The following is a 14,560-nucleotide window of genomic DNA, read 5'->3' as shown; positions in this document are numbered from 1 at the left end:
TCGATTTTTATCGATTTTATCGATTCGTTGTTGCAGCCCTAGTTAGGGCTGAATCAGGTTCACCAGGTCCAGCCCTTTTGATATGCTGCTATAGGCTTATAGTTGCCGGGGGACGTTTTAGGATGCACTGAGCACCTATCTCATCTTTTTTCTCTCCTTAGGCATACATTTTCATCTCTCAATCACACGTTACTAACTCCTAAGTCCTTTTGACTTCCCGTCTCATAGGGTCATCGGACCCTATGAGATGGCATAGATCCTATCTGTCTAATGGATCATCGAGGTCTGGGTCGTGGAATTCCTGCTACCGACGACACCACTGTCATGTTGAGACTCCGCCCACTGTTGAGACTCCGCCCACTCCGCCTCTCTACCCCCATCTGCCTGATGGATCGTGGAGGTCTCAATCGTGGAATATGCCTACTATGAACTATTCATACACTCTGTCATATCCATTGAATGTATTTTAACTCTAAATCTGTCCTTCTGTACACATTACATCTATTACACCTGGAGAGGGATCCTCCTCTGTTGCTCTCCTGAAGGTTTCTTCCCTTTTTTTCCCCCTGAAGGGTTATTTGGGAGTTTTTCCTGATCCGATGTGAGGTTTTGGGACAGGGATGTCTATGTGTACAGATTGTAAAGCACTCAGAGACAAATTTGTAATTTGTGAAATTGGGCAATACAAATAAACTGAATTGAAATTGAATTAATCAGAAAAATTATGAAATAGATATAAGGAATTACAGCATGTATTAAAATCATCAACCATTTCCAGTTGGTGTTTATAGTTTGGATATATACAAATCATTTATAAAGGGGACATGGGAATAGCTTTTACAGACCACCTTAGACTACATAGGGAGAGACAGCCCTACACACACCTTCTCAGTTAGTAAAACCCACCCAAGATTCCCAAAGTGTCAGTAACACATTGTGAAATAGGTCAAACTTAGTTATTTAGCGACTTCTGTTTTTCTTTGAACTTTTTATTCATTTATTGCCTGGAACAGCAAAGAACCCTGCAGCAAAAAAGTAACAGACTTAGAGTCCTAGTCTAGGAGAAACAACATGTGCCTCTTTGGAGTGGCATAGGGAGAGGAGAGGAACTCGTACCACAGTTCATTGTGAAACTCCTCAGAAGCGAGCTGCCATTACAAGAAGACTTGGGCTGTGTCTACTACCGCGCACTTGAGCACTTCGAGCACTGACTTTCAGTGTTCGAAGTGCGCCACTGAAAAAACCAGCAGAATTCAGTGCACTGAAAGTACCCGGATGGTGCACTGCAAACGGGCAAAAAATGTAGTGTAAAATGATGGACACTACTCGCCCTAAACGGCCGCCATCTTGGCGACGTAGCGGAAGAGGAGGAGCCCTTTTGCCAGCTTTTCATTTTATTTCTAAAACAATGGCGGACGAGATGGCTACGGTAGCACAAGCGGTAGACCACGGAGGCTCCTGCCGCGATTGTGGAGGTATCGCTGTTTCCACATGGGGTGGAGAAAGGGGTAAACAAGGGACACAAAGAGGGCAAGAAGTGCATTTATTTTGTCAGTTTAAGTTTCGCGGGTATCGCAAGCAGATTTTGCATATGTCACTCCCGGTTTAATTTCGCGGGTGCGGTGAACAGATTTGCGTCCGTCACTTCCGCCAAGTGGTTAACGTAAGTGTTCCATTTGAGACAGCACTTATCAGCAACGCAGCTGATTTTCCCAGCTGCTCCTGAACGCATCATCTCACTCTTCCGGTAAGCTCTGGTTGCCAGCTCAACAGCAAGCATGACTTCTTCTTCTCTCCCTCCCGCTCCCTCTTGCTCAGTGTGTCTCATGTATAGTTATCCCCCTGCCTCCCTTAATGATAACGATACATGCAACAAGTGTAGTTTATTTGCTAGGTTGGAGGCAGGTCTAAGTGGGTTAGATGCACGGCTCCGCGCTATCGAAGCTCAGACAGCTATGCTAGTTAGCCCGCCCTCTCCCGTAGCCGGCGCGGAGCTACAGTCAGCTGTTAGCTGTTCTCCGGTGGTGCCCGATCAGCCGGGATCGTGGGTAACTGTTCGCAGGAGTAGTAAGTCTACACAGAAGCCCGCTGTGCACCAACCACTTCACGTTTCCAACCAGTTTTCCCTGCTCAGCGACACACCCGCTGAGGAACACACCCTGGTTATCGGGAGCTCTATAGTCAGGAACGTGAAAATAGCGAAGCTACGGACTAGAGTCGTGTGCCTCCCGGGGGCCAGAGCGGGCGACGTGGAGTCTTGTTTGAAGCTGCTGGCTAAGGATAAGCGGAGATACAGTCAGATTGTAATACACGCCGGTGGTAATGACGCCCGAGCCCGTCGGTCGGAAATCACTAAAATTAATGTGGAATCGGTGTGTGCTTATGCCAAGACGTTGTCGGACACCGTAATTTTCTCTGGCCCTCTCCCAAATTTGCAGACAGACGAATTGTATAGCCGAATGTCGTCTTTCAACCGCTGGCTGTCGAGGTGGTGCCCAGCGAATAATGTTGGCTACGTAGACAACTGGAAGACTTTCTGGGGAAAACCTGATCTGATGAGGAGAGACGGCATCCATCCCACGTTGGACGGAGCGCGTCTCATTTCTGCGAATATGACCAAGTTGATCACCGGACTTAATCTATGACAACCCAGGGTTCAGATCAGGAACCGGGAGCAGAGTTGTAGTTTAACACCCTTCTCTGCTCTTCCATTCGAGCAGTTACCCACCCATGACTTTAGAGTAGAGACTGTGTCTGTCCCACGGCCACTTCAATTAAATAAATCAAAAGTAAGCAGAAGAGGAGTCGTACACAATAACCTTATACAAGTTAACACCATTATTTCAGCAGTGCAACAAAATAGGTCTATTAAATGTGGTCTCCTAAATATTCGATCTCTGTCATCTAAAGCTGTGTTACTAAATGATTTAATATCAGATAATCACATTGATTTATGTTGCCTAACTGAAACCTGGCTGAGCCATGAAGAATATGTCTGCCTGAATGAATCGACTCCTCCAAGTCATATTAATACTCACATTCCTCGAGGCACCGGTCGAGGAGGTGGAGTAGCAGCCATCTTTGAATCGAGCCTATTAATTAATCCTCAACCAAAATTACACTACACCTCATTTGAAAGCCTTGTTCTTAGTCTTTCACATCCAACCTGGAAAACACTACAGCCAATTCGATTTGTGATTCTGTACCGGCCACCAGGTCCATATTCAGAGTTTATATCTCAATTCTCAGAATTTATATCAAGTTTGGTTCTTAAAACCGATAAAGTTATTATTGTTGGAGATTTTAATATCCATGTGGATGTTGATAATGATTGCCTTAGTGCTGCATTCATCTCCTTGTTGGACTCGATTGGCTTCTGTCAGAGAGTACAGAAACCCACTCACAGCTTTGGCCACACGCTTGATCTTGTTCTTACTTATGGCGTTGACATTGAGCATTTGAACGTCTTCCCACAGAATCCTCTTCTGTCAGACCACAACCTCATAACTTTTGAATTTATACTACCGGAGTGTACTCCGTTAGTCAAAAGTTTCTACACTAGATGTCTAACTGATAGTGCTGTAGCTAAATTTAAAGCGATTCCTTCTGTATTTGATTCGATACCACGTCTCAATATAACAGAGGACTCCTGGTCTAACTTTAGTCCGTCCCAGATTGATCATCTTGTTGACAGTGCCACAGGCTCCTTGAGAATGACACTGGACTCGATAGCCCTCTGAAGAAGAAGACAGTGAGGAAGAGGAGGTTTGCTCCTGGTATAACCCTCAGACCCGCAAACTAAAGCAAGCGTCACGAAGCTTGAACGCATATGGCGTTCAACTAATCTCGAAGAATCCCGCTTAGTTTGGCGAGATAGTCTTAAAACATATAAGAAGGCCCTCCGTAATGCCAGAGCAGCCTATTACTCATCAGTAATAGAAAAAAATAAAAACAACCCCAGGTTTCTCTTCAGCACTGTAGCCAGGCTGACAGAGAGTCACAGCTCTGTGGGCCGAGCATTCCTATAAACCTTAGTGGTAATGACTTTATGAACTTCTTTAATGAAAAGATTTTAACTATTAGGGACAAGATTAATATTCTCTTGCCCATAACCAGTGCCAATCTGTCCTCAAGTGGAATGGCCTTGGAAACCGCTGTATGCCCTGGTGTATATTTGGAGGGATTTTCTCCCATCAACCGTGACCAATTATCTTCAACGGTTTCTACTTCTAACACGTCTACCTGTCTCTTGGACCCCATCCCGACGAGGCTGCTTAAAGACGTGTTGCCTTTAATTGGCGGCTCTCTATTAGATATTATCAATGTGTCTCTGCTAACAGGCCACGTACCACACTCCTTCAAGGTGGCTGTTATTAAACCTCTCCTGAAGAAGCCCACTCTGGATCCAGAGGTGTTGGCTAACTACAGACCGATCTCTAACCTCCCCTTCCTCTCCAAGATCCTTGAGAAAGTGGTCGCAAATCAGTTGTGCGACTTTCTACATCATAATAGTTTATTTGAGAAATTTCAATCAGGATTTAGAAAACACCACAGCACCGAGACGGCACTGGTGAAAATTACAAATGACCTCTTAATGGCAGCAGATAAAGGACTCCTCTCTGTCCTGGTCTTGTTAGACCTTAGTGCTGCATTCGACACCATTGACCATGACATCCTGTTACAGAGACTGGAGCAGTCGATTGGCATTTCAGGCACGGCACTAATTTGGTTTAAATCCTATTTATCAGATCGATCTCAGTTTGTATTTGTAAACGATGACGCCTCGATAACCACCAACGTTAATCACGGAGTTCCACAAGGTTCTGTGCTTGGACCAATTTTATTTACCTTATACATGCTTCCTTTGGGCAATATTATCAGGAAACACTCCATAAACTTTCATTGTTATGCAGATGACACTCAACTATATTTATCGATAAAACCAGAGGAGAGCAACCAACTCTGTAAAATTCAAGCATGTCTTAAAGACATAAAAACATGGATGACCTGCAACTTCTTGATGTTAAACTCAGACAAAACGAAGTAATTTTAATCGGCCCTGAGCACCTCAGAGATCAATTATCTGGTGATGTGGATTCTGTAGACGGCATTGCCCTGGCATCCAACACCACTGTAAAGAATCTTGGCGTTATCTTTGATCGGGACTTGTCCTTTAACTCCCACGTAAAGCAAATCTCAAGGACTGCATTCTTTCATCTACGTAATATTTCAAAAATCAGGCACATCTTGTCTCAAAAGATGCAGAAAAATTGGTTCACGCGTTCGATACTTCGAGACTGGATTACTGCAACTCCTTATTAGCAGGCTGCTCTAATAAATCTCTTAAGTCCCTCCAGTTGATCCAGAATGCTGCAGCTCGTGTTCTCACTAAAACTAAGAAAAGAGATCACATCACTCCTGCACTAGCTGCTCTGCACTGGCTCCCAGTAAAATCAAGAATCACTTTTAAAATTCTTCTCTTAACCTACAAATCCTTGATTGGTGATGCTCCATCATATCTTAAGGAGCTTGTCGTACCATATTGCCCCACTAGAGAGCTACGCTCACTAAATGCGGGACTACTTGTAGTTCCTAGAGTCTTAAGAAGTAGAATGGGAGCCAGAGCCTTTAGTTATCAAGCTCCTCTTTTATGGAACCAGCTTCCAATTTCAGTCCGGGAGGCAGACACAGTCACCTCGTTTAAGAGTAGACTTAAGACCTTCCTCTTTGACAGAGCTTATAGTTAGGGCTGAATCAGGTTTGCCCTGGTCCAGCCCCTTGATATGCTGCTATAGGCTTATAGCTGCCAGGGGACGTTTTAGGATGCACTGAGTACCTATCTCCTCTTTTTTCTCTCCTTAAGGATGAATTTTCATCTCTCAATCACACGTTACTAACTCTGCTTTCTCCCGAAGTCCTTTTGACTTTACGTCTCATGGGGTCATCGGACCCTATGAGACGGCATAGATCCTATCTGCCTGATGGATCGTCTGGGTCGTGGAATTCCTGCTCATGACTACGCCACTGTCCTGTTGAGACTCCGCCCTCCTCCTCCCCACCGCCATCTGCCTGATGGATCGTGGAGGTCTCCATCGTGGAATATGCCTACTATGAACTATTCATACACTCTGTCATATTCATTGAATGTATTTTAACTCTAAATCTGTCCTTCTGTACACATTACATCTATTGCATCTGTCCATCCTAGGAGAGGGATCCTCCTCTGTTGCTCTCCTGCAGGTTTCTTCCCTTTTTTTCCCCCCTGAAGGGTTATTTGGGAGTTTTTCCTGGTCCGATGTGAGGTTTTGGGGCAGGGATGTCTATGTGTACAGATTGTAAAGCACTCCGAGACAAATTTGTAATTTGTGAAATTGGGCTATACAAATAAACTGAATTGAATTGAATACAGTGCACTGAATTGTAGTGCACTGCGTTGCAGTGTACTTCGTAAAGTGTGCGGTAGTAGACACGGCCTTGGATCTGAAAATACTGTACGCTCTTAGGTCATAGGCGCAGAAACCTCATCCCAAAGACCCACCAAGACCTATCATTATTCCAGGAGAACTTCCAGGAGTTCACAACCAAGGACATGGTACTGAGAATCCAACTTTGGCTACAGAACTCTCTACTTCGATCACGACTATGCTATTGAGATAGTCAAGAAGCGCAGGGAATAAAATGGGAGAAAGAAAGCCTTAACCCTCCTGTTATGTTGCAGGTCAAATTGACCCCTTTGCAGTGAACAATCTTTTGGGACCATGCTCTAAATCGTAATTTTTGTGTGATTTTTACGGAATTTGTTCATACTTTAAAATAACAATCGGATCATTGTGTAAGAGCCAAATGCGTGATTTCATTTGTTATAATAATTATGTTTAAAAAGATTAAAAAGGGTAACTGAAGATAAATCCTTTTCATTATGATTTGAAAGAATGTTTATGTTAACATATATCATTTAGTATTGTATTTAAAAGCTGAATAATTTGTCTGAATGTAAGCTTCCAATCAGATGAAGTCACGTCAGTATAACACCTGTGTGTTGGACTGTCAGTCGGGTTTGAGCTCAGAGTTGTTGGAAGCGACATAGTTTTTTGAACGCGTGAACATGTACTCTACGTTTTTTAGTAAACATCATTTTGTATGAAGAACTACTTGTCTCACTCGCGTGTCGATTAATAGCTTTTAAGACTGATCTCAAAAGTGTGGTACAGAAGCCCCAGAACTAGACGGAGTGCCACTACACATTGGATAGCCTTCAAATTTGGTCATTACAATCTAAACACATTAGTGATTAACAGTTATGAAATGAACATGCTTTTCCAGCATCACTCCAAGCAGGAAGAAAATATCTAACTCGTTGAAGCTTGGTCCGACGGTCGCAGACACTCAGCCGCGTGAACCGACTGCCGGCAAGTACCCTCGACGTACGTGAATTGTCGAGGAACAGATCAATGCTGCTCGCAGCTGTAACTCATTTTTTTTTTCCGACCCGTTGAAGGTTTTTTTTCTGAGTTTTTCATGAACCAATGTGAGGGACAAAGGTCAGAGGAGTATGTGTTCACATTGTAAAGCTCTTCGAGGGAAAATCTGTACTCTTTTTCGACTACAAAGTAAATGTAATTTAATTGAACAGTAGCCATGTAAATATGCAGCAGAGCTGGCCTTACTTGTGAGCTGGGCCAGGCAGGCAGGCAGGCATCTGAGCTTGTTGTGACACAGGTTCAGTTTCTGCAGACACCTGAGGCGGCCCAGGCTGGAAGGCAGGCCCTCCAGATGGTTGTTGGACAGGTCCTTCAACCAAACACAACAGACATAGCACCTCCATCAGCCAATCACTCAACCCAGCAGAAAGAGCTTGGTGGGAGTGCAAAACATTAGATACTACATATGTAGTAGTTACCAGCTGGGTCAGGTTCTCCAGTTGTCCCAGTTCATCTGGCAGGGTCTCCAGCTGGTTCTGCTGTAAGTTGATGCCACAGAGGTTCTTCAGAGTACACACTTCCACTGGCAGTGATGTTATCTGGTTATGACTGGCCATACAAGAGAACAAACACACATTGGATTTGAGTTTATGATATGGTTATTCTTACCACAGGCTATACATTTTACCAGTTAGGGCTGTGTATCCTCCCAAATATTTAAAAGTATCCCTTTTTACATCTATTTTACAATATCTGATTTGTTGTTTTCCACTCATTGTAACTCAAGTCATGAGAGACCAACCAACATATCTGATTATAATATAACGTTATAATGTAAATGACAAGTTATTCTGGAATAGTTATATCCCATTTTACAGTTGCTTGAAAGCAGCGGGGAAAAGGAGTTGGGCTCCGGTTCAGTTTGATGCTATCGGTTCCCATTTTTCTTTGTCGTTATTTTATGCATTTCCATTTAAATCCCCTGCAACCATGGTGCAGCGCAGACTTACCGTCCATCAACTCTCGGTGCTGTTCTTGTAGCTGACCGAGAATTCGTTGAGGGTCTTCCTGCTCTATTGTTATATTGGCGCTCGCCATCGTGTGACTGGCTCATATGCCAATGCTGAGCACCTGTTGCTAAGAGCTTCCTAAGCTACCTGTAGAATATTGTCTTTGTTTTAGTTAGCAGGTCAAAGAAACAGACTATGACAGAATTAAACTAGAATGGGCACTCGGTAGAGCGCATACCTTCGCATATCACAAGATTGCCAATTGGACAAAAATGTATCGTACTATGGTAAAAAAAAGAGTTTGACCTTTCCATGACCTTGACCTTTGACCCGATTGATCCCAAAATCTAATCAAATGGTCCCCGGATAATAACCAATCATCCCACCAAATTTCATGCGATTCAAGAACATTTTGACCTGTTCATGACCTTTGACCTTGACCTTTGACCCAATCGATCCCAAAATCTAATCAACTGGTCCCCGGATAATAAACAATCATCCCACCAAATTTCATGCGATTCGGTTCAATACTTTTTGAGTTCTGGGAAAGATTTTGACCTGTTCATGACCTTTGACCTTTGACCCGATCGATCCCAAAATCTAATCAACTGTTCCCCGGATAATAAACAATCATCCCACCAAATTTCATGCGATTCGGTTCAATACTTTTTGAGTTCTGCGAAAGATTTTGACCTGTTCATGACCTTTGACCCGATCGATCCCAAAATCTTATCAACTGGTCCCCGGATAATAAACAATCATCCCACCAAATTTCATGCGATTCGGTTCAATACTTTTTGAGTTTTGCGAATAACACGCATACAAATAAATAAATAAATACACGGCGATCAAAACATAACCTTCCGGCATTTTCAATGCGAAGGTAAAAAGTCCCTTTTGGAGGAACTGTGTCTGTAAAAAGAGCTCTGACACCAAGAGGGGCTATTGGAGTCAGACATTTATATTTATGGGATGGCAATGTAATTCACAATATATTGCTTAACTAGCAACCTTCTTCAAAAATACTGCTGGATCTGTGGCTGTTGGCATATTAAATCTGATGTCTGCATTGCATTATTGGAGCATCAACCGACATCAAATGATCCGCATCATTTTTGGTGCTTTGGGCCTTTTAACGGCCCCTGCTTATCTTACATGAAAATGGTTTAGGAGCTGGGTTATGACAGCAGAAATACAGAAAATTCTTTAAAAGTTGATAACTCCTCTCTACCTCCATCTGCCTGATGGATCGTGGAGGTCTCCAACGTGGAATATGCCGACTATGAACTATTCATACACTGTCATAATCATTGAATGTATTTTAACTCAAAATCTGTCCTTCTGTACACATTACATCTATTGCACCTGTCCATCCTGGAGAGGGATCCTCCTCTGTTGCTCTCCTGAAGGTTTCTTCCCTTTTTTCCCCCTGAAGGGTTATTTGGGAGTTTTTCCTGATCCGATGTGAGGTTTTGGGGCAGGGATGTCTGTGTACAGATTGTAAAGCACTCAGAGACAAATTTGTAATTTGTGAAATTGGGCTATAGAATAAACTGAATTGAATAACCTTTTTAGCAGCATTGCGTGTCATTCGCCAGTTCTTGTCAATATTTCTCATCTCTGTGAGGCAAAAGTTACACGCAGATACCAAGTGTTCATTTTAGTTTTTTGGATCTTTTAGTATTGCTATTCCTGATTTAAGAATGGTAAAGTGATTCACAAAGTGAGACACTAGTGTTATGTTATGTCGTACATCCATCAGCACAAGATCAATTCCTCTCCAGTGGTACCAGCACAACACCTTGATAGAGCAACTGCTCACATCTCTTAACAGATTAAGTTAACAAATAAAAACATTCCCATCACATCATGCCGTACTATTCAATTAAATAGCTTTGTCTGGTGCGTGCGTGCAAGTTATTCAGTGTACCTGAGCCGCAGTTGCTGGAGCTCCTGCAGTTCTCCTAAAGCACTTGGTAAACTGCTTAGCTGGTTATCATGGAGCTGCCAAAGCAAAAGTAACATAGTTTAACAGCTAGAATTAAAATTAAATCGTAAATGCGACTGATGTGACGTCTCAGTAAAACTTCTTTCATTACCACCTAAAAGTAGTAAAGTAGATGCTTTGTATTGTGTTAGTGACTCAGTATACAGCAGGTTCTATATTTAGAGAGTGAATGAGTTAGCTCTGGGTCAATTGTTATTAGAATGGGGTTCCTTTTTACACCGTTTCAGATTTGTTTTGAGATGATTTAGGTAATTCTTATTGAGAGTTTTGAAGCAACTCTTACTCCGCATACGCAGAAGCAGGCAAAACAACTAGCAAACTGAAGTGGAAGATGAAAACCGTGATATTGTGTATTACTTAGTAAGACTGATTTGATGTTACTAACATCCAGAGTAGTGAGTAAAGGAAGTAGTCTGATGTCATCAGATAGTTGGGTGAGCTGATTGGATGAGAGGAGTAGTTTAGTGAGGTCAGTCTGTTCCCACCAGCGATCTGATGCTCCAAAGGAAAGATTATGGTGGGCCTCCTCCGGTGTATCAATGTTCAGACGATACACATCCTGAGGGACTGAAAGAACACACATACACACAAACACAGTTAAAGGGAAAGAACAAACTCTTTACTAAATCCCCCCTTGAATGCAGACTAGCTAATCCTAGCATGGCATCACCCAGCTCTGGTCCATACACTCCCATCAGGTCTGTATGTTCAGGCTGGTTTTGTGGATTTGAAGCTGATCATTGTTAAATAGTGTGTAACAGTGTTACTCTTTATGTGGTGAGCTTCGATGGACACCTAGGTTTCTTAAAGGTTAGTGAAGCCAACATTGGCACATCATTAAGTAGGGTAAGGAGTTCTGTGCTAATCTAGCTACTCAAGGTGTATTGTATCTGTACATAATAATGGCTTAAACAGTGGATAAAGAGATGTGTTGTTTCTTAATTGTATTGTCTTCTGTCTGGGTCATCTAATATAATGGCACATAAAATATTTTGTGCATCACACAAAATAATTAATTAAGTATATTACATTCATCTATTGTGAATTAAATTAATGTGTCATGTATTGGATTAGATAGGTCACATGTCTAGAGGGAAAACAGGAAGTGAAGGGGAGGCAAGGCTGTAATATTCAACGTGTGTACAATTATACAAGTAAAAGCAGAAGCCTTGTGTGATTATTTTATTTAGTGTGCACGTCTGAGGCAGAAAGCAAAAGGTAGACAACGCAACAGATAAAGCATGCACATATGCTGATGTAGCGTTACATCAGAATAAGTGGCGATGTCAATATCAACCGTATTGATTTGTTTCACCAAAGTAGGCTACAGCATTAACGCTATTACATTCACTTTAAAAAGTGGGTAGTTACTCTTTACTCGGGGTTCTGCTAGATTTGTCTGAATTAAACCCAAACTACCTTTTTAAAGTGCGTTACCGTTTGACCTGTTTGTAATTTCAGTAGACCTGAAGCTTGTTCGCTAATAGAGCGTATTCACTCACGTGACCACAACAAACTCTGGCGGCCATGTTGGGGTCCCACCACGGCATTGTTTTGCTTGTTTGTATGCCGCTCTTCCCTTAGAAATGACCATTATAGCCTGAAGGAGACACGATTTCAGTTCAAAGCGGTGTGCCTTGTGATTATGGTACTGTGCCTCATTGTTGGATGTGGGACTAATGATTCAGAATATGGGTTTATCAGCTCAACAAGACAGGCTATTACTTCAACTTGTCATGCATCTACTTCGGCTTCACTCGGCGTATGAGCGTTAGGACTATTCTGTTGATACATCGGGTTGTGGGCACGTTTCCATTGACACACTCGTCAATAATCTCTTTTTGCTTTTTTCGCCGAGCGAAAATCAATGTTTCACTTGCGCAAAAGGAACTGTGGATGGAAACTTGGGAGGAAGCCATGAACATGGCAACTCCGTCGGGCGATGTCTGCCTTTACGCTGTGATTCATTTCAAGGTAAAATAAAACACTGGCTCCATGGGAACAGCACTCAGCACGGCCAGCCAAACAGTCACTGCTGGTCCTGAATGAGCGCTGGAAGCGCTTCATCCAGACACTCGTCCTGGAGGCGGAGCTGTGCGACTACGGATCATAGTATGAACCCAGACACGGGGCGCTTGATGTTCCGACATTTGTGGTATTTCCACAACAAGTATAACGCAGAAATAGTTGTTAATGTCCCATGGTCGATAGCGGAAATGAAAACTGTTTTACAGGAATGTGACCGGGCTATGTGCTGGTAACTAGCGAATTAACCACAAAGTGTTGAGCGAGTAAAATCAGGTAAAAAAGCGTTGCGAATATTCAATTCCAACCGCTGAAATCTTTCTTTGGTAATGCAGAAGGACATGAGGTTGCTGGGCTCTCGCATAATCAAACAGCGGACACGATAGCCAGGTCAACTTCTTCTGACATTTAATAAATGGGACACCAAGATGGCGCGATTGAGATTCTGACGTCACGTGAATACGCTCTTCTATACCTTCTCTTAGCCCTCGACCGGACAGGTCAAGCTGGCCGCTTTTCCTGGCTGCATTCAGCTGACCGGAAGAGATCGTAGACTCCGTCTTCTTCTCCATGAAGCCCGCCAGAGAATCCTGACCCGCTCTTTTAAATCGAGACATTGTCCGTGAGTCTATTGATATGAGTATCAACGTGTTGCAAGTGTTTAACTCCACGCGATACTGAAGCGTCTTCCACGCGCCAGCAGCTATAATTCTTTTCCGGCATCCAGCTTATTGGCGCATTACCGCCACCTTCTGTTCCGGCGTGTGGATCAGACAATAGAATAGATGTGCACACTAACCTATATTGGATCCTCTAGTTCTAGTACTCCACCTACTATACCAAGCGAGTACCCCCTAGCCTCAACACTTGACCCCTCAGTGATTTACTGATAACACGTTTTAGTGGTTGAGTGCGAGAGACTTTAGGGCTTGCAATGCTGGAAATATGAAAGGGACAGCACTTTGCCATGACAACATCAACAAATAGTGTGTACAATATGGGTATTCCAGGCTCTTTTCCTCAGGTCATTTAAAATCATTTATTATATAAATAAATAAATGTGTTTTATGTCCTATCTAATGTTTCTGAGTACATGTAATATAACAGGTTAAACACCCATAAGACATCCTCTTTGTTTAACTTGTTTTATGTCTCCGTGGTTACACACTGGTTACCCTGTGTTGAACATTACATTGCAATGAATTGTGGGTAATTCCCTTGGGCAAAGAATGCATCTAATGCTGACTTGGGAAAGGGTTCATATAATGGTTCAAAATGTCTGCGAGAGAGCCCTCAAACACTTGATGTATTAACAGAGTGGACAGTCCTCAAGGATTTAGCAGGTGGAGATTGAAATTGGGCATAAAACCTGCTTTGAAATCATATCCTACAAAAGACCCCTGTGTGGAGATCTGGTGGAAAACTCAGCTACGCTGCGGGATCCCTGCCTTAGGGAAAGCAGACGTGAGGCAATGTTCTTACTGCTAACGAGGTGATCAAAAACCTTACGCATCTCAGAGAAAAGCTGGAATGAGGAGCAAATGGGAGACTGACTATCCCATATGCTAGAAGAATCAAATCCTGGTTCACCTCAAACTTCCTCAAATTGAACAGCAATAAAACCGAGGTTGTCCTCATTGGCTCCAAGTCCACACTTACAAAGCATCCCAGTTTCACCCTTACGATAGAAACTCCTCGGTCTCCCCCTCCCCTCAGGCTAAGAGTCTGGGTGTCGTCCTCGACAGCACACTATCATTCAATCCTGGTCCACTTGCTTGTCACCTCCCGCTTGGATTATTGCAATTCCCTCCTCTTTGGTCTCCCCCACAAACTCCTCCATAAGCTCCAACTGGTCCAGAACGCTGCTGCCCGCATCATCACCAAAAACCCCTTCCATCTGTCACATCACCCCTGTTCTACAGTAAGTACACTGGCTTCCCATCAAACACCGCATTCACCTTAAGATCCTCCTCCATGCATTCAAGGCCATCCACAACCTCGCCCCTCCATATCTGTCTCACCTCCTCCAAATCAACATTCCCACCCGGTCTCTTAGGTCTGCCTCCTCCATCAACCTGACTGTCCCCCCAGCTCGT

General features: G+C 43.2%; 1 protein-coding gene across 3 annotated transcripts in view; it reads right to left on the bottom strand.

Annotated features, from left to right (window-relative positions):
• Positions 1-13,141, bottom strand: part of lrrc40 (leucine rich repeat containing 40) — a 36,960-nt gene extending 23,819 nt beyond the window's left edge. For all 3 annotated transcript variants that reach the window (XM_056414821.1, XM_056414823.1, XM_056414822.1), the window contains exons 1-5: positions 12,940-13,141; positions 10,825-11,006; positions 10,362-10,435; positions 7,901-8,030; positions 7,668-7,791 (exon numbers count right to left, since the gene is read on the bottom strand). In XM_056414821.1, the coding sequence (XP_056270796.1) occupies positions 7,668-7,791; positions 7,901-8,030; positions 10,362-10,435; positions 10,825-11,006; positions 12,940-13,081 (652 nt within the window). In that variant the 5' untranslated portion in view covers positions 13,082-13,141. The remainder of the gene's footprint in view (positions 1-7,667; positions 7,792-7,900; positions 8,031-10,361; positions 10,436-10,824; positions 11,007-12,939) is intronic.
• Positions 13,142-14,560: the final 1,419 nt, after the last annotated feature.

Source organism: Pseudoliparis swirei, chromosome 5 (assembly GCF_029220125.1).
Source record: "Pseudoliparis swirei isolate HS2019 ecotype Mariana Trench chromosome 5, NWPU_hadal_v1, whole genome shotgun sequence".
Taxonomy (NCBI): domain Eukaryota; kingdom Metazoa; phylum Chordata; class Actinopteri; order Perciformes; family Liparidae; genus Pseudoliparis; species Pseudoliparis swirei.
Note: the sequence above shows the minus strand (reverse complement) of the source record. Positions and strands in the feature narration are given on the sequence as shown.